Raw genomic sequence first — 27,049 nt, forward strand, 5'->3', positions numbered from 1 at the left:
TGCCCATTTTCAAATTGGATTATTTGGGGCTTTTTGGTGTTGTTAGCTAAGTTCTTTGGATATTTTGGATACTAACCCTTTACAGATATATCATTTGCAGGATCTTCTCCCATTCAGTAGGTTGTCACTTAGTTGTGTCGGTTGTTTCCTTTGCTGTACTTTTTTATTTTGATGTAGTCCCAGTAATTTATTTTTGCTGTTGTTTCTGTCGCCTCAGGAGACATATCTAGAAAGATGTTGCTATCATCAATTTAACAGGTTACTCTTAATATTAAACTTTTAAAATCATTCTTTCTCATCTATAAAATCAAACTAAAAAGAAGAGTTCCACCCAGAGGCTGAGATTATGACAGTTCCCAATTATATTTTCCCAATGTGCTTCGTATCAAAATTCCTATTCACTATAGAAAAGCCGTAACTTTTAGTTTAGGGTACTGTTGGCACAGGCTTGTAATTTATTCTTTATAATTCCTTTTACAACCTGCTTTTCGGAATATTCCATCATCGTTTTGGACTTCAGTTAAATTTATATTAAATCTACTGTTTATTTTCCTGATCATCCTCTCTTGCTTCAGCTCTCATTTTTGATCTATGGAGCAACTGATTATACTTGTCAAAGTTATCCTTTGATCTAGCTGAAAATAGAATGCTCAAATTATCCTTCAAAAAACCTCACCACAGGGCACCTGGGTGGCTCAGTAGGTTAGGCGTCTGCCTTTGGCTCAGGTCATGATCTCAGGGTTCAGGGATCCAGCCCCACATGAGGCTCCCTGCTCAGCAGGGAGTCTGCTTCGCCCTCTGCCTGCTGCTCTCTCTGCTTATTCTCTCTCTCCCTCTTTCTCTCTCTCTCTCTCTTTGTCAAATGAATAAATAAAATCTTAAAAAAAAAAAAACCCTCACTGGGGTAGCTTTTCAAGTGTCACTCTCTTCAGGTACATTAGTGAAAATTGAGGCAAATGGGCTGCCAGCCGTTACTTTTTTTAAAAAAAATTTTTAATAAATAAATTTTATTTTATTTTGTTTTTTAATTAGCATGTAATGTATTATTTGTTTCAGGGGTACAGGTCTGTGATTCATCAGTCATACACAACACCCAGTGCTCCTCACAGCACATAGCCTCCCCAGTGTCCATCACACAGCCACCCCATCCCCCAACCATTACTTTTAGACAAATCCCTAGCGTGTTAAGTAGTGAGCTAAAGGTTGAACATCTGAAGGGCTGCTTCCTCTTCAGTCTGCCTGCCATCTGTGCTGTGCTCTACAGTGTGTTGGTCCTTACGTCTCTCTTCTATGTCACAGGGGAGGCCAGGGCTTCCTCATTTTAAAGCCGTCTTTGATTCCGTTTTTGATGAGGTATCTTGAAAGATTTTCATGTCATGACACACTGACATTATTTTCTTTTTTATGTTGCTGAGAAAATACCTCTTTACCAAACTGTAAGAAAGATTAAGTCTGTCTTACTTCCAGGGTATCATTCTGTAAGCTCCCTCTCATATAAAGATACTAATATTAATACTAATAGTAATGATCAGACAATTTATGTAACAGAAGGCATAAGAACGATGTCCATATAAAACAAATTTTAAAGCTGAAGTTATAATATTTAGAATAAACAGCTTTCTAATCCTTTCTAAACATTTACCACTTTGTTTTTGAAATATTTTTAGAAGAAATGGAAAACACAGGAATAGTCGATTGTATTAATACAATTATAATATATGGTCTGTAAGATTACAGGTGAATATTTGATTTTTTAAATTATTAATGCTAGAATTTTTCCTTTTCAAAGTATGTTGAAAAACATGAGCATTTAAACACAGTTCCTACTTTTGTCTTTTTTGAATTTTTGGTAAAATGGTTTTTAGTAAAATTAGACTGAGAGGAAAATGAGCTATAATCTTGTCAGTAAGCACTTTAAAAAATTAAATGATTACTAGATAGTTCCTACCTACTAGGAATTTATGATCTAGTTGGGGCAGAAGATAAAGTAAAACTCACAAACTATAACTCAAAGCAAAGCAAGTAAAGTTCAATTAACAAATAAAAACAAAAGCAGAAAATGAAGCCAACTGAACAGTCTAGATGGATTTTAATTCCTAATCCAATTTTCTTTTGTATGTCCATGAAATCTATGCTAATGCTGCTATTGATACTATATTTTGAAGAATTAAAATAATATTTTTGCTTTATATTAATTCTTAGTAAAACATACATGACTGCATTACGGATAATCTGTAATATATATTTATAACAAAGATGGTATGATATACGATTCAATTATACAGCTCCAATTATACAACTGCAATTCCACAAACAATTGATGGTTTAAAAAAATGAGCTAGAATTAGGATGTGAGAGGCATAAAAATAAAATTATTCATTTCTTTTTGAACATTCACTATTTTAAGCAATTTTTGAGACCCCAAAATATTTAGTACGCAGTCCTCAATAAGATTATAATCTACTCAAAGGACCAAGAATACACATATAGAAAATAAAATAAAATAATAAAATATATAAAAACCAATTCAAGGCAGTAACAGAAGAGATGTTGCAAAAGTGTTGCCTAATTAATTTCCAAATGAATGGTCTAGTCATTAATTGCTATTGGAGTTATCAGGGAAGAACACTTCAGACTAGGAAGTAAAATGACAGTTTATAGATGAAGAAAGAGTTGAGTTAACCTTGAAGGATTTGTAACAGGTGGAGAAGGTAGGAAGGTTCTCATTTGTTCCAGGACAGTGGTTCAACTATTTTCTTTAGCCACTTCCAAGCTGTATGGACGGGAATAGTAGGAAACAAATCAAGGTCATATCCAGTTCTCAAGGGTCTAGTGTATTTGACTTACACTTAACAATCAGTGTCCAGCAAATATTTATTGCACTGTTTCTCAAGTTCTTTAAAACCTTTGCGCCACCAGAAAAAGATATATTATTGAATTTTGTTTTCTTCATGAACACATTTTTAAAAAATATTAGCTTGGAGTCAACACTCTATATACTCCTGGATAGGTTGAAAGAAAGAACCAAAGTCTGGGCTAATTCAGGGTCCACCCAGTGAGGACCCCGAGGAGAACAAGGAACAGTGGGATTTCATCAGAATGGGAAATAGCAATTAAAAGGGGCTCCTAACTGGACTTGATGACTAAGCCTCTGGATGTTTGACAGAGAGAGGAAAGGAAGAGAGGGCACCTGGAGATGCTGCCATGGACTTGAGCTTGAAAGAAAAGTTGGAAATGCTCAGTAGGAAGTTAGAAATACTAGATTTGTCAGAAAAAAATCTGACCTGGATATAGAGACCCGGAGAGACTCCTTAGGTAATTGAAACTGTGGCCGTGTTTAAGTCTGAGGATCAGTTTGTCCTGCTCTATATTGGTTATTTTCTCTCTTGTAGGTCAAAACAGCATCTGCTTCATTTTTTTTAAATTAGAAAGAGCTTCCTGACTGCTCCTTGGCAAATGTTCTCATTTTCCAATTCTTTGCCATTTTTGGTAGTGTGAAATACATAAAAATGGAAGGATTTGAATTATCTACAGTGAAGGTGGATAGATAGAGACAACGAGCAAGGAGGGAGAAGAAAAAAGAAATAGTAGCTTTGGTTTGTAAAATTCTGAAGCTAGTGACTTGCAGCTGTTCTCAGCAGCTTAATTCTCTTAAGAGATGGAGATATGTAGCTACCGGAGATGTGGCTTTTCTTCTAAAGCAGTGAGAGTTTCATAAACGAACGTGGGTAGTAACTGAGAGACGAGGGTCTGTAGGTTCTGGTGAGCGGCTGAACCTGCAAACAGGTGTTACAGAATGATGCAAATGACGACACTTGAGGTGTTGAAAGGAATGGTACAAATAGTAACTACTGAAGTGTTGAATAGGTTGGGGAAAGAGTATGAGTGAAGGTATGATACAGGAATTGGGGGCTATTTCTACGACTGTTTCCAAGATGGATGACCCAGCAAAGATTCTTAGGATGAGTATTTAGTTAAAAAAATGTGCAAGATGCTGAGTAAGACAGTGAATATGGAGTGAGAATTTTTGAAGAAATTTGCTAGTGGTTTTGTAGACTTGGTTGGAACCATGCATATTCAAAGAGGACAGCACTGATCTCATAGCCACTCTGTTCCCTTCCTAATCGTATAAATATAGGCATCAGTTGTGTGCCTTATTTTTTTAAATATTGGACCATAATTCATAAGTTACACTATTTGTAAGTTGATGTATTTTCAGCAAAACTTTGTAACAGTGACATACGTTCCCTAACAGAAAGCAGTTTTGACGTAGGCTTGACCAACTTGTTCAGAGGCTTAGTGGATAAACTAAACTTTATCCCATACCTTCTATGTGGCAGCTGTGTTACATTCCGTTTTTAACTTAATCCTTATAAAAAGTAGGTTCTCTGTTCTACACAAAGGGATTTAACAAAGATCAAACAGTGGTTTGTTTAAACTCGCAGTTTAAACTCAGTTTGATGACATCAAACCTCGCACTTACAGTATGCTGGAGTTCGTGCCTTATAAAGACATACTCCACCAAGAAGTGAATTCTTGGGGCGTTGAGAACACAAATTTTATGTGCATGTTTCTGTCTATGTGATTACTTATGTTTTCCAACCTGCTGGATTAGCCTGCGCTTTCCCAGGAAGGACCTCCGTAGAGATAAGGATTATGGCAGTATGGTTACCCACCTGGGACGGTGACAGCTGCTGTAGCTGAATCCAGCCCTTGTCATCGTTAATGACCTGCATGTGACACTTTATCCCAGCCATACTTGTTTAGTCTACAATGTATTGCATTAAAATAATTACTACCTGTCATCCTTTATTTAACAGACAGCTCTTAGTCATCCCAGACACATAAGCATCAGGTGCCTTCATCCTGTGTCTGGGTACCTGTGTCCTCTGCCTTTCCTTTCTTCCCATGATCTTCAGATACACTTTATACTTAAGTGGAAGCATTTTCATTTTGTCATTCATATTGAAAGCTCATCTCCTTGGTTTTTAAATAATAGCAAGACATTAGGGGATAACATTTTCTGAGCAGAAAGCATGGCCAAAGGATGTAGTCTATTTGTCCTGCTAAAAATACTGGAGATGTGAAGTGGAAATCAGAGAATGAAATAGGGCTCAAGGAAAGACAATGACTAAGTCCAAAGGGTATAAATCATGTATAGAGGGTGTCATAATGCTGATATTAAAAACTCTGTTTTAATTTAAGGATCTAAGTTACTGTTCCAAGGACAGTTTTCTTCTTCCCACCTTCCCTCCCTTGCTCCCTCCCTTGCTTTGCCCTTTCCTTTTCTCCCCCCTCCCTCCACTTTTTTCTTTTTTTTTTCTTTCTTTTCTTTTTTATTCTTTTCTTTTTTCTTTTTTTTCTTTTCTTTTTTCTTTTCTTTTCTTTTCTTCTTTTCTTTTCTTTCCCTAACTCCCCCTCCCTCCCTCCCTTCCTCCCTTCCTTCCTTCCTTGTTTCTTTCCCTCCCCCTCCCCTCCTCCTTTCTTTCTCTTTCTTTCTTTTCTCTTTCTTTCTTTCTTTCTTTCTTTCTTTCTTTCTTTCTTTCTTTCTCTTTTCTTTTCTTTTCCTCACTCCCTCCCTCCCCCTTCCTTTCTTCCTTCCTTCCTCCCTCCCTCCCTTCTTTCTTTCCTTCCCCCTCCCCTCCTCCTTCCTCTTTCTTTCTTTCTCTTTCTTTCTTTCTTTCATTCTTTCTTTTCTTTTCTTTTCTCTCTCTCTCTCTCTCTCTCTCTTTCATTTGAGGAAAACACGGAGATTCACTAAGTTACTGAAATGGAAAGGACCTCCATCATGATTTTAAGTCATCATAATATTGTTACAATATTTATTGAATGGGTTTAGAAATTGCTTTGTCCCAGAGATTGAAGATTGTCACTTTTTTTAAAGACATATTATCTTTGTTTTGCTTAAGACCCTACTCATAGGCATCTGTTATGGTTTATTTTACTTAAGAGAGTCTAAAATGTGCTTCTGAATTTCTGTGTGTCTTAATTTGACAGCTTAAGAAAACAAAATAAGACATGCCTGAAATTTATAATAATGCATGCCTTGTATTCATTATATGGTTTACCCTAGCTTTATTGTCAAAAGTCCAGATTCAAATATTAGCTTTTGAATTTACCAGCTGGTTGCCTTAAGCAAGTTATATAACCTCTCTGAACCTTTCAAAAAAACCCAGAATTTTTTAGTTGAGGCTTCTTATCTGAATCGCAGTACAGAGGAAATATTTTAAGGGACTGTTTTTCATTCTCCCAAGGATGCCATACAGTGAGCATAAGGCTTGGGTGAGAAGTTAGTGTATCATATACAAATAGATGCCTCCAGAGGTCTGAAGGCACTCATGGAACCCTGGTTGAAAAAAGCTAATGAGGCTAAAAAATTTTCCACCTTACACATTTTTGCCACTGTTTTTCTCATTAATTGAGAAAGGCTTTGGTTTTGCAAGCGAGAAGTGAATGCAGTTGACTAGCAATTTATTTATTTTTCACTTCCCAGATTATCACTCAAGGAAAAGGAGGTCAATTTCTCTGAAGCTAAAATTAATTTCTCAGATATGTGCCTTCTGGATAAAGTATAATTTTATAACAATAATGAATAGAGAGGACAGAAGTCTGTCTTTAAATGGGCTTATTCAAATTTGTATTTGTGATATTAGGTTTATATTAAGTTTGGGAAGCAACCTGTTTGAGAGTTTGGTGATATACTGACAAGACACTTAACAATAGGTAATTATTGTGCATGAGTGTACGTTTTTGCAATAAGTTGTACCATCACTCAACAGTGACCTTGTTAGGTGAGGGGGAAGGCAAGGGAGACATACACGGCCTCTCGAGAGCAAGTGGAGTGATGCGTAGCAGGAGAAGACACTAAAGATTTATGGTCTGTGGCAAAGGAAACACAGATCTCTGCTTGTGCAATAGTGTTTTTGCATCACCCATAGTAAGGGTGCTTACAACTCTCAGTTAAAAAATGTTCTACTGGGATAAATAATAAACAATTTTATGTTGTTTGTATTATGAGCTTATCTCACTGTTTATTCTTTGTAGCGCTTAAAACATGAATGATGGTCATGCCAAAGCAGTCTTTGTTGTAAATAGGACCTTGCTGCCCAAATAATCCGCTGTGTCTCATTGAACCGTTCTAAAGAACACATTTGTGTTAAGAGGAGGTGGCAGTGCAGAGCAGCATAATTATCATTTTTTCTCCCAGTTTCATAATTTGCTTATGTGAACTTTCTTCCCTGTTTCCATCAGCTAGTCTTAAAATGAGACAAACGTGAATGATCCCTGAGCCCAAAATTTGAAGAAAGGAGAACAATTCTGATGGGAGGAACTGCTGTCCTCAGATAGATGTTCTCAATGGTCTCAGCATAGCCCCATCTGGCTAAGAAATAGGGATTCCCATTCAGTTATGGTAGTTCATTCCTGTTTGCTTCCACCACAAGAAGCAAGCATCTCACACGCATAGTAGAGATTCGTAGCAATTTGAAATAGTGTCCGTGTGGGTATATGAGTCTTCACTTTAGTAAGAAAAGAGATAAAGCGTTGTGCCCTTTTTATTTTCTATGGTATCTGCTGCCTAAATTTTTAGGATTAGGATGTAAACTATCTGGTATATACCTTTAGATAGCATCAACCATCCTGAAAAATAAATGCCTTTTAGAAAACAAAAACAAGGAGGGTTTTCTGGCTCATCACCTATTCTCATCCTGTGACTCTTCCTCCCTCCCTCCCTCCTTCCTTCTTTCCTTCCTTCTTTCCTTCTTTCCTTCCTTCCTTCCTTCCTTCCTTCCTTCCTTCCTTCCTTCCTTCCTTTTTAGTCAAACAGTTCAGAGAACTATAGGAAAACTATTTCCTCGGATGGTTCAACAGGAGCAGACTAGGGCCACCCACATTCAGAGACTGATTGGCGTGGAGTGCTCAATTCTGAGCAATTTGAAGGGCCATTCCCACTTCAGAGATCCCCAGTGGATTGGATGAGGTCTCTTGAAACTGCAACACAACACAAATTCTCGCTTTGCTCTGTCCTCCTTTCTTCACAGAAACAGGGCTGTTTCTGAAAGCACTCCCAGTGAATATTTTGCAAACAGTTACCTTAGCGTCTGTTTACAGGTGGACACGACCTCACTTAGTCACCCATCACTTTCTTCTCATACCTGGGCTCTGTTCCTCATCGTACTATTTACTAACTCTGTGGCCCGAAACACATTCTTAGACTCTCTAAAACGCATTTTCCTTTTTTCAGTATTTAAAATAGAAATTGTTATATAAAAGTACTTTATCACACAGGGTTGTTTGGAGATTAAATGAGATAGTAAGGCACATAGCCCAGGGACTGAAACCCAGAAAGCTCTAAATAAATATTTGCTATCATTATTTTTACCATGATAATTATTACATTTCCCAGATTGCAGCCTCTCTTTCTTAATTTCATTCTAACTACATTTTCCTGCTTTATATAGTCTGCTTTCGAAGCGCTTACTTTCCCCCTAGCTTTTTTAATTTTTATTTTTTAAATTTTTAGGTCATTCTGTAGTGACAAAATCTGGGATATGTATTTATGTATCAGAACACATATATTAAAGTAAGGCCTATTTGTGATGGCCAAAATAAATTTAATTTACGTTCTCATTGTTGTAACTCAGACCTTTTTGAGCACATGGGGCTCCTTCCTCCATTCTTGTTATATCAGAAGCAGGATGTCTCAATCTTTTGGGGGAGTCCTGGAGGAACACCACAAAATGGGTCTGAATGCTGTGACCCAGAGGTACCTAATGAAAACTGAGTGTTTCAGTTTTACTTATGTTGAGAATCTCCCATCAATACACAGTAGTTTTATTAAGGCAGAAAACATAAAATTGCCTCCCTGCTTTATGCTGTGTCATATAAATACCCTGCTTCATTTCTGTGGAGATTATGTGAGCTAATACATGTGAAACGCTGAGCTCATTGCCTGGCAGAGAGTAAACACTCAATAAATATTACCAACTATTTTAGCCATTAATTATAATACATAGGAAGTCAGTGCATTTCTTCCAATAAAATGATATAAGATGGGTGATGGCTGACGTGAAAATCTGGAAGCTGACACTGTAATGGGAATTTTGAGGAATGAGATCATTCCATATTTAGGTTGACTGCTGCTATAGAAAGAAACTTTGAGGCATCCTCCTAAAAAAGAGATCTCCACATTGAACTTCTGCACACATTGCTTCACGTACTAAGTGGACTTCTCATGGAGCAAGAGCTCTGCACCTGCTTGCCCTCTCATCTGTCCCTTCGGTGGGCAGTGCCATGCAGAAGGCATGTGGCAGAAAGGAGAGAGGAGGCCCGCTTTCCCTGACGCAGCCCTAGGAAGGATGAGTCCATCTCCAGTAAAGCTGCTGGAAACTAAGTCTGGATTCAGGAGTTAAGTCAGGTAATGCTTTATAAACCAAGAGTGACCTGTTTGAAAAGCACTGAGGCTTAATTTTAGAAAGCCTAAGCGTAGAAAATTGTCATGTCTTTAGGCAGTTACAAAACAGCTCTGTAATTTGAATGGAATTTTTTTATTGTCCTTTTGGCCAGAGTCACTCTGTTGCAACCTCAGGCTCTAGGGTGAAAATACGGGGCTGGAAGGAGAGAGAATCAAAAACACGGAGCTGGAAGGAGAGAGAATCGAAAGGGCCAGGAGTCCGGCAGCAGGGGTGGACATGCTTAATGTATTTAAGAGATTAATAGGCTATTGAAATGAAAATTGCCAATACAAAGCATGTTATCCCAAACTCAACAAACGTAAGTATAACAACCATATGGGCTACAGCTTAGGCCGGTGGTTTGCTTTTATATTGTGACAGGCAGAGAGTAGGCTTTTTTTTTTTTTTTTTTTTTAGTGTGAAGGCTTAAAAAAGATACCTTTTATTTGTCACACAAATTAGAAATATACACTTAAGTAAAGAACCCCTGTTCACTTTTTCCCCCAAGCAGTGCGATACATCATTCTTCTGGTGCCGTGCCAGAACACGATACTGTAAAGATCTGAACGTTTTTCTCTTAGTGCAGCAGTTTAAAATGGTCTTGTGATTTAGTGGCTTTTAATGAGTATAACAGTAGTAATTATTCCTATATATAATACAATATATTAACCACCATGGATAACAAAGTAGCAATACTTAAGGTAATGTACTACTTTCTCAGCATTGTTTAAATTTTTCTGTTGGGACTGAATTGGTTTTAGAGAACTTGGCATGAAAATACAGAAGCATTTTGGATGCATTTAATGGGCTTGAATTCTAGAGCTCTCTTCTTGCTCCTGCTTTTCTGTCAGCATTCTGCATTTCACAAAGATATCCTCTGGAGTAAAATATTTTGTTAATTTGTATGACTAGCACTACCAGTGATGTTGGGCTTTGCAAGGCCTCTGGCAGGTTTTAATTAGCTTGATTCAAACTCAGAAATGAATGACATTTTGCCTTCAGACTTAGCAAGATTACTGGCCATTTTCCTCAGTGCTCTCTCCTTGTGACCACCTCTGTCTAAATGGACAGTAGTGATGTTTATAACCAGCCTCGTGGAAGCTTTTGCAAAAAGTTGAAACAACACATTCCTGAAAATGAGGAATGGGGTAAGGCAGTCATTTACGAATAAAAACTAGAATGAAATAGTAACCAGCTGTCAAAATCTCATTTCTTGTTTTTACTGAAAAGCAATGAGTTATTCAATAGTATTAAGGGGGTTTAAAAACACCAGCTTAGTGCTAGGTACACAGTTAGTGCTCAGTATAAACAGATGGCTCCATAGAGACTTAATTGCTCAAATTGTACTTTGAGTGACACACGACATTTGATGATTTCTCTATTTTTAGTTTAGATAACGAAAGAGCAACCTGTGTTTTGAAAATGGCACAATCTAGGCAGTATCTCTATCAGGGTAGATATGTCGCAAATCAGAGTTGAGAAGAAGTAGCCCAAGTGAGTGGCAAAAAAACGTCGCTTGCAAATAGGCAATGTTTTGTGGATGTACTATAGTGAGAACTTCGGTGAAAATATGTCCAAATGTCAATAATCAGAAACCAGCCCCACTAGCCTAAACCTTTATGGATATTGTAGTTTTCCAGAGAATTTCCTCTTCTGACCTGTTTGTTCTGCTCTGTTTTAGATGGTTATATGACATTGGTTTTCAAGGAACTTAATTGAGCCAAATCTGAATCTTTTGAGGTTTTCCTATTACTGGTAATTGGCTCATTAAGAAACTGAAATGGGCACCTTGTTTTCCTAATGCTACTGTGGAGACTATAGTGATTGATTCCTATTCTCTATAACTGAGTTAAAAGCTTAATTAAGTTTATGGGTGTTTTTAAACTGCATAAAATTAGGGCTAATTCATTTATTTCTTAAGAGTAAAGAAAAAGATCATCAGTACATTTTTCTTCTTTGTAACAAAGATTAAAATGAGAAATGCCTTCAAATGATTGAATGAACACATAATCAAATTATTCATTACTTGCTGACTTTGTTCCTGGAAATTGTATAAAAGATAGCAAAAGGAAAATTAAACTATTGTTCTAACCTTCAGTTAGTACCCTTGTGTCTATAAGCATGCTTATAGAGAAGTATAGTATCCAAACCTTGGATAGTACTATTGTACCTTGATGATAAGTGCAAAGGTCATTATAATCCTGAGTGTAATAAATAACTGGAGCTTAAAGTGCATTATTTTAAATATTGTGCAATAATTTTAAAATTAATTGCTTTCTAATTATTTCATGTTAGTTTTTTTCTTCTTTACTATCTTTTAGGTTTAATGAAGGATTTTTATTTTTTTTGTATCATTGTCCAGTCCCCGAGACCAACTTGAATTCTGTTGAAATATCTCACTAATTTCTTTCCATCAGCAATCATACCTGAACTTTTATGAGGAAATAAATTATCTTAAAAAGAAAAGAAACTTTAATAGAATTAGAAAAATGTGAGAACATTTTGGCTGTTCATTTAGGTTTTGGATGTGGGATTAAGGGGCAAGCTTCTCATATGGTCTGTCTCAGAGTAGGGTTCTAATACAAAACTACCAATTATAGTGCTGATTTAGGAAAAAGAATTGTAATAGTTTTGAAAGAGAGTAATCAAGTTCAGATAACAGAAGATCTGAAAATAGCACAGTTAAATAGCATTATTTCATTTTAAAATTTATCTGAATAGAGATTAAGAATCCAAAAAAAGAAAAACAACAAACAAAACTTATGGACTCAATAATGATATCATTTGTAATATTTGAGTGATGATTGAAACCACTGAGCCCCTTTAAAATGTAGCATCACAATAATACTGGCAATGTTGTCTAGTTACTTCCTACATTTAGAACTGAATGCTATCTCATTAGAATATGTGATCTATAATTAGATTATAATATGTCAAATCCCAGTCAATCACATTTTCTTACAAATTTAGGATGGGATCATAGCTCTTGGTCCTTTTTGGCAGAGGGAAGATGCACTTATGGTTTAAGAAGATCGATCCTACTGGAAGCTAAGCCATCTCTTGAAAGTATGATAACTGAAGTGTCATTCTTTAATATGGCTATCCAACAGCTAGACCATGATAGAAATGCACTGCATATTATCACAGTGATGTGAAGTGGCCAGTGTTCCAAAAATGAGTAGCCAGTGTAGACACAAGTGGGCACAGCATACTCCTTTCTAATCCACCTTAGATTTTCAAGTCCTTTGATTGAATTGTAAACATATCTTATAATTTCTTTACATTACAGTTTCTGTAGCTGAAAGAAATAAGACTTTCTTCCTACTTGAATCTGCATACCTTAGGCACATAAGCATAAATAGCAACGTACTTCCCTGCATTTTGGTTTCTACTGTGCTTCCTCATATTAGTGGGTTGACCTGGCCTTCACCCGTTACTGCTGCTTCTGGCATTTCCCTGTTTCATGTCCGCTTTTTGCCATACCATCTGGCCTTTGAGCTTCTCTTCTTATTGTCAGTATTTCTCCCTAGACAATCCGCTCCCAACTCTTTGTTACTATTTCATTTTCACATTTGTGAACCATGATGTACCATCACAAGTTACATATAATTTCAGGAATGCTGTTTCTAGGTGATCAGATTATGTCCTGCATAAAGGTGGAAACTGAGGGAGTAATGGAGGGTCATTGAAATCCAGCCCCCTTTGTGCTGGCCAAGCTGAGTCAGCCTGGAAGAAAGGCTGCTTGTTCTAATCGGTCAAGGTGGTGCCTTTAAAACAAAACAAAACAAAACAGTAACATACAATTTTTAAGCTCTCCACATTGGTGGAGGGCATTCATTTTATTTTTAGGAGCATGTTATAAACCTATCTATTTTTATTTATTTTTTTTAAGATTTACTTATTTTAGGGAAGGGGGTAGGGGCAGAGGGAGAGACTGTGAGACTCTTAAGCAGATTCTGCACTGAGCCCAGCATGGGGCTGGATCTCATGACCCTGAGATCACGACCCCAAGAGTCCCACACTCAACTGACTGCACCACCCACGTGCCCCTAACCCTGTCTATTTTTAGCAATGGCCAGCGCTATTTTGTTGTTTTCTTAGACTGCTCGGAGTCAATCCTCTGAAAGCATGCACAGTTTCTCTCCAACAACTGTGTGTTTGAAAGAAGTTCTGAACAGATAGATATTTCTTTGGTTTGGAACTTGACTATAATGAAGGTTCTGTTTTTTGCTCCATTATCTGCTTTGAAGTTATATGTAAACAATTCCGTGTGTCAAACTATTTGCCAGTTCATCTCTGTTAGATAGAAATAGTAGTAGGAATAAGTAGTAGTAGTGGGAATGGGGTGTATTAGTGTTTATCGTGTGTCCAATGTGGAGCTTCCTGTGCAAGCCCATAATTCTCCCGCTAACTCTGAGAGGCAGTACAACTTCCCATATTTTATAAATAAGGAAAATCAGGTGAAAAAGATACGTTGTTCCAAGTCAGATGACTCTCAAATAGTGGGTTTGGTTTTCAAAGACAAAAAAGCTTCCATTCTTTTTTTTTTGGGGGGGGGAAGACATTTATTTTTTAGAGAGAGAGAGAGGGCGCAAGCAGGGGGACGGGCAGAGAGAGAGAGAGAGAAATCCTCAGGCAGACTCCCCACTGAGTGCAGAGCCCAATGTGGGGATCGATCCCAGGACTCCTAGATCATGACCTGAGCAGAAACCAAGAGTCCACCACTTAACCAGCTGAGCCACCCAGGTGCCCCAAAAGAGCCTCCATTCTTCCCACTCCTTTCATCTTATTCAAAAGCATTGACAGTCATTTACTAATACTCTTGTTACAGAAACTCTTTTCTGTTGGTTTTTTCTGTACACATATTTTTAAACATGCCACAGTTTATATTTGAGAAAAAATTAAAATTATTAGCAGCTATTTACTTTCTTCCAATAATCTGATTCAGTGGGAAGACACAACTGAGAAAAAATAACTCCATTTTTTGGTGTACGTGCAGAAGATATGGGGTACAATAAATAGATAAGGTAGCAAGTTTTCTTTTAAATGTTTCTCATTACAGAACAAATATGTACATATTAAGGAAAATTTGCAAAAGTTTTAAGACAAAGAAGAAAAAAGTATCTTCCCATATGAACAAACCGAAACTATTAAAGACAGTATTACTGCAGGGTGCTTGATTGGCTTAAGCGTCTGCCTTCGGCTCAGGTCATGATCCCGGGACTGTGGGATCAAGCGCCATGTTGGGCTCTCTGCTCAGTGGAGAGTGTGCTTTTCCCTCTCCCTCTGCCTGCCACTCCCCTACTTGTGTTCTCTCTCTGTGTCAAATAAATAAATAAAATCTTTAAAAAAAGGAAGTATTACTGCAAAACTTTTTATGAGCCTGTTTTCAAAATATAACTAAAATCATCCTATATAAATACTGATTTCTAGCCTTTTAAAAAATTATATGATTATCGTTCTTTATATTGTCACATGGTTTTTATGATAACAGTCATACAACATTTTACCAAGCATTTTACTATAATCAGTTTAGGAATCCTGTGTTTGGCTATTTAATAATTTTTCAACAATGGGAAGGACACCATTTTAACTAATGCAGCAGTGATGACTTTTATTGCAAGTTGGGGATATTTGAGGAGCAAAGGAATAGGTGTATAATAAAGAATTAGGGAAGAATACCTTTTCCCAAGGAAAATGCATCACTCCTTGATGCCATTAAGAGTTGTTGTGAGGGGTGCCTGGGTGGCACAGTGGTTAAGCGTCTGCCTTCAGCTCAGGGCGTGGTCCCGGCGTTCTGGGATCGAGCCCCATATCAGGCTCCTCCGCTATGAGCCTGCTTCTTCCTCTCCCACTCCCCCTGCTCATGTTCCCTCTCTCGCTGGCTGTCTCTATCTCTGTCGAATAAATAAATAAAATCTTAAAAAAAAAGAAGAGTTGTTGTGAGCCACTGAAATAATTATACAAGGAATTTCTTTCCTCACTGCTGTTGCTACCCAGCTGGACTACCTCCTTCACTCATCTTTCTGCTTTCACTAGACTGAATCATACGTTAAATGTTTAACCTTTTCTCCTCTTGGTGGCAGTCTTCATGAAACAAACTTACCTGTGAGAGAGGCACAGGGAGGATTACTAAACAAAGATAATTTTATTAATGTTCTGCTTGTATTTAGAATGAACAAAATGTGAATATTAAAGGGATACGCCTATATAATGGATATTTTGTGGGCATTCCAAACATAGAGTGTGGTGATTTGAGTTAGTTAATATTTTCTCTTTTTCTTTTTTATGACAATCTTTAAGGAATGCTATATTAGCAGTTTACAATAAATTTGAATGTGTGTCAGAAGAGTTTTAACATATAAGCGTACGTTACATATGAGTGCCTTTATTTTTCTTTGATATTTGTTCAATCAGCAGTTTGTTACTGTGTGCCAAGAGGCAGCAGTAAACAAGACGGATCCAGTCTGTCTTCTTGTGGAGTTTACCTGTAGCTCAGGAGACAGAAAACAAATATTTAAGTATGGACTATGAAGTCCTGTGAAGAGTGATACGAGTAAGAGTAACCGGGAGAACCATATTTGGCATATTAGTTCTCAGCCAACAATAACTTCAGGTAACGGGAACTATAAAGATAACAAAAGGAGGTAAGGAACTAGAGAATGGGTGGGTACAGTCTACAGATACTCAGATACACATGAGTACGTGACTGTGTTCCGGCGGGTGCACAAAAGACATTACCCCCTTCTTGTATTATTTCTAAGGCTATACCATTCATCGAAATACCATCTAAATGAATACATTTGTGGCAAATCAGATGAATTAAATATGCTTATTTGCTCAAGAATTTCTGTTGTTGATCTGGGAACAAATAGTGAGCTCTCGCAGTTGCAGCTTTAACCTTGCCAATCACAGACTTCCTGTAAGTGCACTGCAGTTATTTGGAATCTTTTCTGGGTTGGCGTTGGCATTCTTTTACTAGATTACATTTATGCATTAGTACCATCTGTGCCTGCTGTACCTTCTGTGAGTTAGCCCTGGCCAAATGACTGGCATTTATCTGGAAGGAGAGAGGGAGAGAGAGCGGGAGGGAGGGAGAGAGAAACAGAGAGAGAGAGAGAGATGGAGAGAGAGAGAGGGAGAGGCAGGAGAGAAAGAGAGAGGGGGGAGAGGGAGAGATCCGAGAGCATTTCTTTTAATTGGTTGGGACAGTGGAGTTTAGGAAAGGAGACACATCAGTGATCATAAAATATTTGCAGCTGGTGCCCCGTGACTTCAGCCCTTATAAAGCTAACTACTCGTTTGCTTTCTCTTAAAAAAATAAAATCTAATAGTTATTTACTTTTAGCCTGGATATGCAAAAGAAGTTAAAACCAAGCATTTAAATAAGGAAATATAACAAAGCACATTTGCAAAATTTTCAAGTTGAGAAAAATTATGTACGATTTGAATATGTGTGCACTTATATGACAGTGAATATACATAATGTGAGTTTGGTTTTGTTGTTTAGATTTGGTAGACTGCTCGAGTTGGACTCTATTTTGGTAAATGTGTTGAAATGTAGACTTAAGAATATTACAATCGTGTAGGAAAAGTATGGCTCTATATTCAACATATAATCAGGATACTGAATTTAATCTAGAATCTTCATGAGGATTCTACATGTTAGAAACTACAGTTGACCATTAAGCAATATGAATTTGAACTGCATGGTCCTCTTATTAATAACGTTTTCATTTCTCTAGCTTACTTTATTGTAAGAATACAGCATATCGTACACTTAGTGACATACAAGATATGTGTTAATTGACTATGTTATCTGTGAGGCTTCCAGTCAATAGTATGTTGTTAGTAGTTAAGCTTTTGGAGAGTTGAAAGCTATACGTGGGTTTTCAACTATGGGGGGCGGGACATGGCAACCCTCTGTGTTGTTTCAGTGAGAGTCAACTGTATATGGTATTACAAAATAGATCAGCAACTCCCATACCTAAAACACACTCTGGAAGTGTCAGTGGAAATGAATAACTCTCTGATCAGTAAAAATAGATGTCAAAGAGTTCCAGCTCATTTACAATATTATCTATTTTTATCTTATTTCAGCGAGCTTGATTATCTGGTTTCCCTACCAGTGGCGGATTAGAAACAGGACAATAGAATTGGGGCAGAGGGGCTACAAAAGATGGATACAACACAGTAATGAGAGGTCAGCATTGCAAGGGAGAGAATGAGAGAACTGACAGACCCAAGTCTTAGACCAACAGTGCCACTGGGGGGTCAAATGATGTAGGAAGAAAGAGCTTCATATTCCACATTATGCCCTGAGGACATTACTGACTACGTCCTGGTATAATAACCAATATTCATCATTACAAAGTTTTTTTTTTTTAAAGATTTTTATTTATTTATTCGACAGAGATAGAGACAGCCAGTGAGAGAGGGAACACAAGCAGGGGGAGTGGGAGAGGAAGAAGCAGGCTCACAGCGGAGAAGCCTGATGTGGGGCTCGATCCCAGAACGCCAGGATCACGCCCTGAGCCGAAGGCAGATGCTTAACCGCTGTGCCACCCAGGCACCCCCATCATTACAAAATTTTATCTTGATATGAGAACATGTGTCAACAACTCCGTTTAAGAAGGTGGAAGTGTGAATACGTTCTCAATGAGAGTTCCATCCAAAATGGAAAACATATAGTTTTAGGACTTAATGTAGTTAATCTACCCCTATCCTTACATACTAGCTTGTATTGTGCTTTCAGTTCTAGAGATACGAGACACTTTCTATGGTTTCAAACAGGAAAAGTCTCTCTCATAGAAGTTCCCCTAATATATTTTATACTCCTTTTCATAATATTCTTCGGACTTAATTTATAATGTATTTAGTTTCTGTATTTCCACTGGATTTAGGTTTCATAAATGTGGGCATTTTTTTTCCTGTATTTTCATTCAGTAATATTTTTTTATCTCTAATGTAGTTTTTTTTTTAACAGATTTTATTTTATTTATTTGAGAGAGAATGGGAGAGAGAGAGAGCATGAGTTGGGAGAGCAGCAGGAGAGGGATAAACAGACTCCACGTCAAGTGCAGAGCCCGATGTAGGGCTCAGTCATGACCTGAGCTGAAACCGAGAGTCAGATGCTTAAGTGACTGAGCCACACCCAGGCATCTTTCTGTAGTTTAATGTAGTTTAAAAGATCCATACAAATATTCAAGATACAGAATTTTATTAGTGCTGTAGTGGTTATGATTATGAATGTTGGAAGTTGACTCTCATGGGCTCAAATCCAGGAGCTGCCGTTTACTTGGGATGGAATTTTGAGTCAATGATTGCCTTCTCCAAGCATCAATTTCCTCATGGATAAATTCAGAATATTAATACCTGCCATGTAGGACCATTGTGATGATCAAACAATACCAGTACTTATAAAGCCCTCAGAAAGGCACTGAAGGACTAAATTGTGTAATGGTTAGTCGTAATTATTGCTGCTATTGTCAGAAAACTGTTGATTATGTACATGTGGAGTAGAGTTGGTTATGGGTCAAATTATTTAAAAAAAAAGATTTTAACTGGTTTCTCTGCTTTGCTGTGTTATGTATTTTTAGCTATGTATTGGTTTGGAAAAGTCTTCAGAATCACAGCCATATTGCAATGTTAGCACTAGGAGGAAGAAATGCCATAGCATTTGCTCCTGTCCTAGGCACTGGGGTCTGAGTTGGAGAAACTAGTGGCAGCAACAGCATTAAGAACAGCTAACAAGAACTTTATTCTTTCACTAGCAATACCCAGGGGCTTTACATTTTTATCTGTGATGACCACGTCTGCTAGCCCAGTGGTGGTCACCTACGTTCACCAGGTTTGAGGCAACAGGGGAGAAGATCCCCTCCTAGGGCCAACTCAAATGACAGGAACAGAACGGAGGCTGGGGAAACCAGCAGCTCCTTTGCTTCCTACTCTCAATTAAAAGGATAATTACTTGTTCCACTCTGAATGGCTTATTTCCCAACGATTACATACAGTTAAAATTTTGTTGGATTCTGTTAGAATCTATTTGGGTTAGGACAGTAATAGATCTAAAATAGAATTTTGAGTTCATTTTTGAAGTGTTAAATATTTTCTTGGCTATATATCATATATTAATCAATAATTATTTCTTTCTTACATGCCATCATTAGTTTTATAACATTAAAATGAATTGACTAGCTTGATAAATAAATAAAATAATGGGGATGCCTAGGTGGCTCAGTAAGTTAAATGTTTGCCTTTGGCTCAGGCCGTGATCAAAGGGGTCCTGGGATCGAGCCCCACGTCGGGCTCCCTGCTCAGTGGGGAATCTGCTTCTCCCTCTCCCTCTAACCCTCCCTCTCACTCGCTCTCTCAATGAATAAATAAAAACTCTTAAAAAATAATTATGATATATATATATAGGTAACCACATATTAATAATTTATAGTAAAATTTGTATATTTTTAATAAATTAATAAATGTTTTTATTTAAACATAAATCTTCCATAATATTCCTAACTTAATTATCATTGGTATATGGAAATTTTCAATTTTTGTATATCTTGAATTTACCTTATCACTGAATTCTACCAATTATGATATTTCAGCTGATTTTAAAATCCTATAAATAATTGTTTATTGTGGTAAAATATGTATAATAGACGTAACAATGTTGGCCATTTCTAAGTGCACAACTCAGTAGCATTAGCTACATTGATATGGTTGTGCAACCATCACTGCTGTTCTTCGCTAGAACTTTTTCATCATCCCAGTTGAACAATAACTCCCCCTTCTCTCATTCCCCTAGCCCCTGGTAACCATTGTTTAATTTCCGTCTCTTTGAATTTGACTATTTTAGGTACGCCCTCAGAGTGGAATCATATGACATTTGTCCTTATTTTACTTAGCATAATGTTTTCAAAGTTCCTCCATATCATAGCATGTATCAGAATTTCTTTTTAAGCCGAATAATATTCCATTGTATGTTTATGCCATATTCTGTTTAACCATTTATCTGCTGATGGACTTTTGGGTTTCGCCTGGCTATTGTGAAAAATGCTGCTATCAACATGGGTGTACAATAAGGACTGTACGATACCTGCTTGTCCCTCCTTTCAGTTCTTTGGGGTGTACACCCAGAAGTGGGATTACTGGATCATCTGATAAATCTGTGTTTAATTTTTTGAGGAGTCACCATTCTGTCTTCCACAGTGCACCATTTTTCCTATCCCCCAGCAATGTGTGAGGATTCCAATTTTTCCCCATCTTCTCCAACACTTGTTATTTTGTATTCATTTATCTTTTTTTTTTTTTGATAATAGCTATCCAAATGGATGGGAAGTGGGATAATGATAAGCTTTTTTTTTTTAAAGATTTTATTTATTTATTCGACAAAGATAGAGACAGCCAGTGAGAGAGGGAACATAAGCAGGGGGAGTGGGAGAGGAAGAAGCAGGCTCATAGCGGAGGAGCCTGATGTGGGGCTCGATCCTATAACGCTGGGATCACGCCCTGAACCGAAGGCAGACACTTAACCGCTGTGCCACCCAGGCGCCCCAATGATAAGCTTTTTTAAAGTTTCTACTTTTCTACTTATTTTTCCATTTGTAAACAGGTAGTATGTACTTCCAACTCAGGCATTTTGCTTGGCATAGGAATACAAAGATAAAAGACTTCTATGATACGTTATGGTAACCTCAAAGCAGCTTTCTCATATAAGAAACATGGTTGGATTTCTTAGTTCATTTAAAAATATCTACAGACATGTTAATGTTCAGCTGTCTCCACATTTGATGAAATTGATTTGTTTTTAAAATAAAAGTTACTTTCACATGCAAGTCTTTACAGATCTTTATAAATTCTCATTTTCCTTTCTAAGCTTAAAATCAAATCTCTTAATTTGCTTCAATATGGCAACCATCTCACTTCTCACATAAGCTAACATAACCTTTAAGATAGGAAGCTGACATGTGGTTTGTAAAATAGTAAGGTTAGAACTCGAACCTTACTTCTGACATCGAGTTAGACACATTTCCTATCTCATCAACAACGTGGTACAGTAAACTGTTTTCATAGACGTGATTGGGTTGCTATGTTTTGGTAAGTTAAATATTTTGGTTAACTGAATTTTCTCAAAAACATGCCCAAGAACATACGAATCTTAAATATATTATTAATTCTTACAGAAATTGGATTCGAATCCTCATTCACAAATATTGGCTGATTCATTCAATGCATATTAATCACTATTAATTCAGCACACCCTTAGCAATATTGAAAGTCTTCCAAAGCCGACATTTTGGATCAATTTTTAGGGTACAGTTCTCCCAACATAAAGACCTGGGACATTGAAGTGATTGTTGAAGAATACACTGATTGGTGGAAGATCATTTCTAAGGTCATTTTGTCAGGTATAATTTGTCTTTTTCCCGTAAAAGCAAACAGCAACAAAGGAAAAATGCTTTAAAATTTTTTAAAGCTGTCTTGAGAACAGCTGAAAGATGTTAATTTTTTTTTTTTTTGTCAGACTTTGGTTGCTCAGTTCTTACTTGTTTATAGACACCACCTCTGATAATGCAGTTAAGTGGATGGATGGAAATTATTACACTAATAGTACTCACTGGTTGCTGTTAATTAGTTTAGTCACTGGCTGATTTGCACAGGTGTTATTTTTAATATTGCTCATTACAAAATGACCCCAAGTCACACAGAGAGAAAGATTCTCATAATATAATCCTTTTAAAATCTATGAATAAATTTTGGAGGACCTGAACAATGACCTCTTAACTGTGGAAATTTTAAGTCCTGAAGGTTAGTGTGATTACAACAAAGAGATTATGTTTCTGTTACTTCTGAGTCTCAGTAACCTGCATGATTTGAAATTACTGTAAGGTAGCTTTTGAACCAATATTTGAGCCTGGAATTCAGATTTGCTTTTTATCATTTCCATATGCTCTGTTTTAAACGTATGTTAAACTGTACATTTAAAGCTAGAAGTACCAAAAAATCTACATAAAAATATGTTTTCTTCATTATCAAAAGCTTCAATGCCATCATCATTTGGAAAAAAGAAAAAACCCAGTGAATATAATTTAAGTCTGTAAAACAGACTTTTAATAGCACTAAATAGAATGAACATCTGGCTTTCTTTTTGCAAGGTGCATTGATGTTGTCAGAAGAGAATAAAAATGCTCATACAATGGTCCATGTTTGGGGTTTGCCAATACAAGAATATTTTATTCAGTCTTCTCTAAGTTCCAAAGATAGGTGTTGCCTTTGTCGAAAAAATACAATGATATATATTTAGAATGACCAATCGTTCACATTTAATTCTAAAAATGTGCTGCTGCAGTTGGATTTTTCTCAGGGATGCCATTCAAGCAACACATTACATTGTCATCTCACATAGCCTTTCTGTGTGTGATGATGGGATGCCAGGTTAAAGTATGACAGCTTGGCACAGCTTTTATTATGGCATTGTATTGATGCATGACTACCTCTCTTTTGTTTCAAAGAGATATTTTAAAATGGCAAGGTCTTGGAAGTGAATTTTCATTTTCCTATTTAAAAAGTGTACCACGGGCTGAATTTAAAGAAAGCAAGTTTCATGAACACTAGAGGTTTTACAATGGCAAGAGACAGTTTCTTGCCTTTTCCTTTCATGTTTCCTGACTCTGACGAATGTTCTGTGCTCCAGTCCTGCCACAGAATTAATAACTTTCTAAACCTTCTCACCAAAGGAAGAACAACTCCAACAATGCATTGCAGATTAAAGACACTGTCATTAATTTTAAATAAGGTGTATTAATGGATATTGATTTATCAAGATGTATTTGTTCTTTCAAAGAATGTTTTCGGTCTTTTTAAGCCCAAATCTTTACTTGTTGATAAAGAGCTCAGTATTAATTAAATCGTAAGCTTTCACATTTGTCAGCAAATGCCACCAATGTTGAGAATGTTTTAAAAATACATGTTTTGGAAAATCAGCATGGATTGTGCTATAGTGCTTTCAAATTCAATGATATTAATAACTAATAACTGTGGAATAATCCCTCGCCAATGCATAACTTAGTCTCTGGAATTTTATTAACACGTGTCGAGATAGCAAGTAGTATGCCACTTGTGTGAAGAAACATCATGTTTCTTCAAATATTGGTATCTTTGACAGGGGATAACTGAGGGATAAAGGAAAATAAATGCCCAGGAAATCAGTTAATTGGGCACTGATTTCATGTTTCACTACTTCATGATATGTTTACATGTGGTCAGGTTGCTCATATGACAACTTCCTGCTTGTCAAAACATGTGATGATTTAGATATAAGAATCGTAATGGACTTACAATATCTGCTTTTATCTCTATCTCCTCTGTTGGTGGTTTCAAGCATGAAACAGACCTCACGTTCTACCATCTGCTCTCCATTTAAAATTGACATCAAGTTCAGTTCCTCTCTGATGCCTACTTGTTTCCCAGCTTAGAACAATTCTACCCTGCAGTTCAGCCATCTCCCTGTAATGCCTGACCATTGGGTTGGCATATAGGAACTGGGAGATCTAGGATGGCTTGAATATTCATGTCTTGAAATAAGCCAGGAAGACTTTTGTCCATGGAATGATGGCCACTATTGCTGAATTACAAGTCAGTTAGCAAAAACTGAATACAGTTTTATAGTTTTGTGTTTCTATGTTTAGACAAGTGAACCATTGTATTTTATTTTATAGCTTGCTAATCATTCTGTTGTTAGATTGAACGATCTCAATATTCATATGGATATCGATGTCAGTTATATATTTCAGAGAGATATTAGCTGTGTAGATCAAATTTAATATTTCAAACCCAGTAGCTATTAACTGTGGAGATACTGTTAAGCACTTAAACTGTATGGTGAACACTGTGTTAGGTGTTTGCAAAATGGTGGGAAAAAAACATCAGTTCGGGGTCTAGGAAAGAAGATGAAGCTTAAACAAAGATTTGTTTGTTAAAAATAAATTAGGAGAGCTGTTATAATGCTGAACAAACTCTGCTATCATTCAGAGTCTATGTTTTTTGCAGTAGGGTAAGATATTGGGCTAATGATATTATTTTTGGTTTAAAAAATCATTTTGGCTTAGAATAGCAGAATTTGTTTTTCTAAGCTAACTGAATATTGACTCTATATTCACATCAGTATATCTGTATATCTTCCTATCTATCTATCTATCTATCATTCTATCATCTATCATCTATTTTGCACAAACACTAGATCCAATACTTGTAGATAGACCTAAACTCCAGTTTCTAGTTCTGGGATTTATGTTGAGTAATTACATATAGAGAGTCAAATTGAGATTAAATAATCAAAATCAATCACTTTTTGTTATTTGACTCTTCAGTGTGTACATATCTTTAGCTTTTTTTGAGTTCTGTAGCCCAAGAAGCAAACTGTCCTTTGGATGTAGAAATACCTAAATACACACGAGTAAGTTATTAGTAGTTGGAAACACTATCACTTCAAATCATGTTTATTTACTTATTTGAATCTATATGCTTTTCTGTGTATAAATGTTTAAACTTTGAAAGTTTATGCTTTCTGTTTGGGGAAATTATGTTAGATTAATTATATCTCTAGAGATGGCTTAGTATTTCCACAATTATTTTGAGTCAGTCTTGTTAGTCCATAATTGTTTAGACTAGGAATGCCTGTATTGATTAAGGGGCAAAATTAATGCATGTTTAGTTTCTTTTCAAAGTGTGAGCAAAGGATTCCCATTAAATGCCATTGTATTCTCACTCATCAGTGAAACAACATCTGGGTCACAGTGGTATCTGTCTTTACAATATAAATCCCTATGGCTGTATTTGAAAACTGTCTGCACATAAAAGCAGGGATAGACTTCATGCTGTTATCAGCCTAATTTTAGTATATACAATTTAAGGTGCCCCTTGAAGTTTTGTTCTCCATGGTATAAATTTAGTAATAAATGTAGTCATTTGGCTGCTGTGCTAGCAGTCTAGAATGTAGAGGTATAATGTGAAGAATTTTAATCCACATTACTTATGTGTTATAGAAAAGCATATATCATTTCATATCATCCATCTAAATATTAGTCTCTAATAAATAAGCAAAATTAAACCCTGACTTTGGGGATTTGGATGTCTTCTCATTAGATATAAAAATGACTTCAGCAATTGTTTAAAATTGTTTTTCCAACATGTGATAAAAAATAAGTAAAGCATAAATTTGTTGCTCAAAAATTGAGTACATACGTATGTCTTCTATTAGGACTGAGTGCCTGGAATGAGTTCACTAAATACTTGCCATGCGGAAAGAAAGCAGTATTCCAGTAACTAATTTTCCAGCTAAACTGATAGGTGGATTTTTTCATAAAAATTTTTTATTTATAATCTTCTAGAAAGTAATCTGTAATTGTCCTTAACAATGAAGATTTGAAAACTGTACATTTCTGTAAAGTATCTTTAATTGATATTATCCATACACCATCAATTTAGAAACTTGAAGTGTTTAATAATTGGTCTTCTTTGAAAAATCCTTAATTTCCAATTAGCTGGGAATTTAGCTGTCTGTCAAATGACCCGAAGAACTGTGAATTCTTTTAAGTAGAGAGCTAACAAAAATCTGTGTGAATCAAGTGCAGGCTGAAATCATCAACATATTTTTAGTTATTAATTTTCAAGTGGGACAATATATACTGTTTCAGGGTCACAAAAGTGAGGATTTAATTCATAGAAACTTAACTCAAGATACATCACTGCATCCCTAGGGTCATATACATCAGGAAAATCTCTCAGTGAATATTTTTCAGTGCTAATGATGTGTACGTAAGTGTTTAGGATTTCTCTTAAATGTGCTAAAAGCAGTGTGATAAGACAAATTAAATTTCTCAATGCCTAATTTCCTAGGAAAAATTACATGAATTGCTTGTAAAAGTTTTGCTCTGTGATATTAACATAAAATTTTAAGTCTAGAAATACTCCAATGAAAATTAGTATTTTCATGCAGCATTCTTCCACACTGAATAAATTAATTTATTCTATTTCTCACCTAATTAAACAGTAGTGATGTAATATGGCTTTCATTTGGATTTTTCAACATTTTCCTAAATGCATAATTCAAATATGGATTGTTTTCAATTAGCCATTATTTGATATGAGGTGGGAATTTGAGTTCTTTATTTTGAATGAGTGTGTCTGTGTGTGTGTAAGAGAGAAGGAAGAAGGGAGGGAGAATATTTTAATACATGTGAATCTTAAGTTTGAAAAATAACTCATTTAATAGTTTAACTCAATCTACTGTAAAAGAGATGAGAGGGATCCACATGTTAACTTTGTGTAATTAGTAACTTTGCTTTTTATTTTTTATTTTTTTAAGATTTTATTTATTTATTAGAGAAAACAGAGAGAGAGAGAGATCCTGAGCAGGGGGGAGGAGTAGAGAGAGAAGCAGACTTCCTGCTGAGCTGGGAGCCCGATGTGGGGCTTGATCCCGCGACACTGGGATCAAGATCTGAGCCGAAGGCTGACGCTTAACCGACTGAGCCACCCAGGTGCCCCAGTAACTTTGCTTTTTAAAAGGAGGAATTGTATCAGTTATCCCTACA

At 36.4% G+C, this 27,049-nt stretch overlaps 1 protein-coding gene across 2 annotated transcripts in view; it reads left to right on the top strand.

The window, feature by feature from the left end:
• The window catches only part of ANTXR2 (ANTXR cell adhesion molecule 2), a 143,981-nt gene that overhangs the window by 106,838 nt on the left and 10,094 nt on the right, over positions 1-27,049 (top strand). The window contains exon 17 of one of the 2 annotated variants that reach the window (XM_034671637.1): positions 9,565-9,729. The exons of the other annotated variant lie outside the window; for it this stretch is intronic. Within the exon in view, the coding sequence (XP_034527528.1) occupies positions 9,565-9,714 (150 nt within the window). The 3' untranslated portion in view covers positions 9,715-9,729. Of the gene's footprint in view, positions 1-9,564; positions 9,730-27,049 lie in introns of those variants that run through there. 2 annotated transcript variants of the gene reach the window in all.

This window comes from Ailuropoda melanoleuca, chromosome 11, assembly GCF_002007445.2.
Source record: "Ailuropoda melanoleuca isolate Jingjing chromosome 11, ASM200744v2, whole genome shotgun sequence".
Lineage (NCBI taxonomy): Eukaryota > Metazoa > Chordata > Mammalia > Carnivora > Ursidae > Ailuropoda > Ailuropoda melanoleuca.